General features: G+C 60.9%; 1 protein-coding gene across 3 annotated transcripts in view; it reads left to right on the top strand.

The window, feature by feature from the left end:
• Nucleotides 1-891: 891 nt before the first annotated feature.
• Nucleotides 892-3,169, top strand: part of CYTIP (cytohesin 1 interacting protein) — a 7,959-nt gene continuing 5,681 nt past the window's right edge. The window contains exons 1-2 of one of the 3 annotated variants that reach the window (XM_015633939.2): nt 892-1,018; nt 2,354-2,403. In XM_015633939.2, the coding sequence (XP_015489425.1) occupies nt 941-1,018; nt 2,354-2,403 (128 nt within the window). In that variant the 5' untranslated portion in view covers nt 892-940. Of the gene's footprint in view, nt 1,019-2,067; nt 2,404-3,169 lie in introns of those variants that run through there. The other 2 variants (XM_015633938.3, XM_015633937.2) reach the window with 2 other exon arrangements.

The following is a 3,169-nucleotide window of genomic DNA, read 5'->3' as shown; positions in this document are numbered from 1 at the left end:
ACAGGCAGGGACAGGCAGGGACAGGCAGGGACAGGCAGGGACAGGCAGGGACAGGCAGGGGACAGGCGGAACAGGCAGGGACAGGCAGGGACAGGCAGGGACAGACAGGGACAGACAGGGACAGCAGGGACAGGCAGGGACAGGCAGGGCCAGGCAGCTCTGCAGTGACCCCCCAGGCCCAGGGCTGCTTCCTGTGCTGCTCCAGCACATCCCCGAGCAGGAATTCTGAGGCTACTCAAAGCCGTGCTGAAATAATGACAGGTCAGGCAATAACTGGAGAGAAAAACCAGCCAGAGTTCTCAGTCAGAAATCTTCCTCGAGCTCTGGCCATGCAGGAGAGGCACAGGGCTGTCCCTGGCACCCGGCCTGTCCCAGCTGTGCCACAGCAGCCCCCCGTGCCCCGTCCTGGACACTCTGTGGACTTTGCTGTGTCCCCAGACCTGCTGTGCCAGGGGACTCCTCGTTCCCCACGGTGACCTGAGCATTGTCCTGCCCTGGCTCTGCCACACTTGCAGCTCCTGTTTCCCTCTGCAGCTGGAGGCCCTGCACTGGCACCATCAGCCAAAAGCCGTGTTGTTTTCCCCGTCTTTGCCAAAAGGTGAGTTCAGGGATGCCAGGGATGCCGAGCAAGTCCGAGTGTGAACGGGCTGAGGTCAGGCGGGTGCCCGAGGCAGGCAGGGCTGTGAGGACAGATCCAGGGAGAGCAGCAGCTGCTGGTGAGGATTGTGCTCAGGAATGGAAAAATTCAGCAGATTTCTGTAAGCGCCAAGCCGGGTTGTTAACCGCGGTGTGAGCACAAGGCACAGCGAGATCCCGGGGCTGTGCTAGGAGGGATTTGTGTAACTCGCACCTCAACCACACATCACGTGGAGCCCCTTCCGCCCTCTCCCTTCCCCGGTGCCGCAGCCCCGGCCGTGCCTCAGCGCTCGGCCCGGGGGCCATGGCCCTGCGGCGGCTGCTGCAGCACGGCCCGGGCTCTCCGGACGGCCGGAGGATGCAGCCCTGGGCCCGCAGGCAGGTACGGGCCGAGCGGGGCTCCGGGAGCCTCGGGCTGCCCGAGCCCGGCCGCTCTCGGGGGAAGCTCTGCCGGTGATGCTCGGGCTGCGGAGGGCGGTGGAGGCTGAGCTGCGGCCCCGGCCGAGCTCCCCTGCATTGGCAGAAGGGTTTGTGGGCTCCGGGGGCTCCTTTAAATCGCCTTTTCCCCAGGCAGGGGTCCGGCTGCCCCGAGCGGTGACAGCAGTGACACCTCGAGCCGCGGCTGTGGCGGCTGCCGGGGCTCTCTCTGGGGCTGGCCTTTGTCCCCAGAGCTGCACAGGGCAGCACGATCCCCACGGCATCCCCACAGAGCCGTACTGCTCCCGGCCGAGCGGCTCCGGCCCGGCACTGCCTGTGGGGAGTGAAGAAACCCGAACAGAAACCTCTGTGGGACGGGATAATCTGAAAGTACAGGCAGAAAAATCGCCTGCACTGTCTGTGCGCTGAAGGCTTTGCTTTGCTCGGCTGCAGAGGGACACTTAACCCTTTCTGGTGCGTGTGTTAGGGACAGGCAGGCTGCCGGGAGGGAGCAGCTCCTGGGGCCGGAGCCCTGGTGACAGCCGTGATGTGACAGGGAAAGCTGAGCCAGGGCCGAGGTGACACTGCAGGCACCAGAGCACGCTGGCCCCGGTGCCCCTGGCTATCAGCCCTCTCATCTCCTCCCACACGGATTGTACACGGCCTCTCTCCTCAACTCGTCCCTTGACAAGTAAATGAAGTCCGCGAAGTCGCTGTTTCTGTCGGAGGTCACCACTTTATCCTGCTGGATAGAGACATCAGCTGCATTGACTACAAACACCTCAGTGATACTGGAATTCCTTACTCACGGCTCACTTGTATGGGAAGAATCCGTGTTTAAGAGTGACCTGGCCCTTCCCAGAGAGCTCCCAGGCTCAGGTGTCCCCAGGCTGGAGCAGGAGCCCTGGCTGCCGGCTGGGAGAGGCTGTGCAGACCCCGCAGGGCTCACTGTGTGCACTCCCCTGCTTGGGGCTGCTTTGTGCCTCTCCTGGCAGCTGTTCAGGTTAGAAATGCCCACAGATTTCTGGAGGGAAGGGACAAAAGTGAGATGGGCTCTTGGCACATCAGGGATGTGATTTGTCACCACCAGCATCTGGCAGGGGGATTTCACCTGCAGACGCTTTTCCTCCTGGTCACAAAGTCCAAGGTCTCTTTTGGCCAGGGCAGAGGCTGTGCTGGTGCAAGGTGCTGGTGGGATGCCTCCACTGCTTTTAGTTCTTCTCAAAACTGCTGGGTTTATCCATGTGCCTCAAAGAACCACAAACTACTGATGCCTTTCCTCTCCTGTTTCTGGTCACAGCTCACCTTGGCCAGATCCAGCTCCTTGGACGACTCCTCCAAGCCACAAAGGTATGGTTCTGGAATCCTGGGGTTCTGGGGTTCTGGTGTTCTGGGGTTCTGGAATCCTGGGGTTCTGGGGTTCTGGAATCCTGGGGTTCTGGGATTCTGGGGTTCTGGGCTTCTGGAATTCTGGGGTTCTGGAATCCTGGGGTTCTGGGGTTCTGGGGTTCTGGGGTTCTGGAATTCTGGGGTTCTGGGGTTCTGGGATTCTGGGGTTCTGGAATCCTGGGGTTCTGGGGTTCTGGTGTTCTGGGGTTCTGGAATCCTGGGGTTCTGGGGTTCTGGTGTTCTGGGGTTCTGGAATCCTGGGGTTCTGGGGTTCTGGAATTCTGGGGTACTGGAATTCTGGGGTTCTGGGGTTCTGGGATTCTGGGGTTCTGGAATCCTGGGGTTCTGGGGTTCTGGGGTTCTGGGGTTCTGGGATTCTGGGGTTCTGGAATCCTGGGGTTCTGGGGTTCTGGGATTCTGGGGTTCTGGGGTTCTGGAATTCTGGGGTTCTGGGGCTCTGGGGTTCTGGAATCCTGGGGTTCTGGAATTCTGGGGTTCTGGGATTATGGGGTTCTGGGGTTCTGAGGTTTTGGGGTTCTGTGATTCTGGGATTCTGGGGTTCTGGGGTTCTAGAGTGACTGTTCCTGGCTTATTCTGCATGAAAGGTGTGTCCCTGGCATTGTGCCAGCCCAGGTGGGATCAGGGTGTGAGGCACCTGGGAGGTGCAGGTGCAGTTGGGACCTTTAGCTTGAGCAGGGGGAGAGGCAGCACCACCGTGGGAGGGACA

This window comes from Parus major, chromosome 7 (assembly GCF_001522545.3).
Source record: "Parus major isolate Abel chromosome 7, Parus_major1.1, whole genome shotgun sequence".
Classification (NCBI taxonomy): domain Eukaryota; kingdom Metazoa; phylum Chordata; class Aves; order Passeriformes; family Paridae; genus Parus; species Parus major.
Note: the sequence above shows the minus strand (reverse complement) of the source record. Positions and strands in the feature narration are given on the sequence as shown.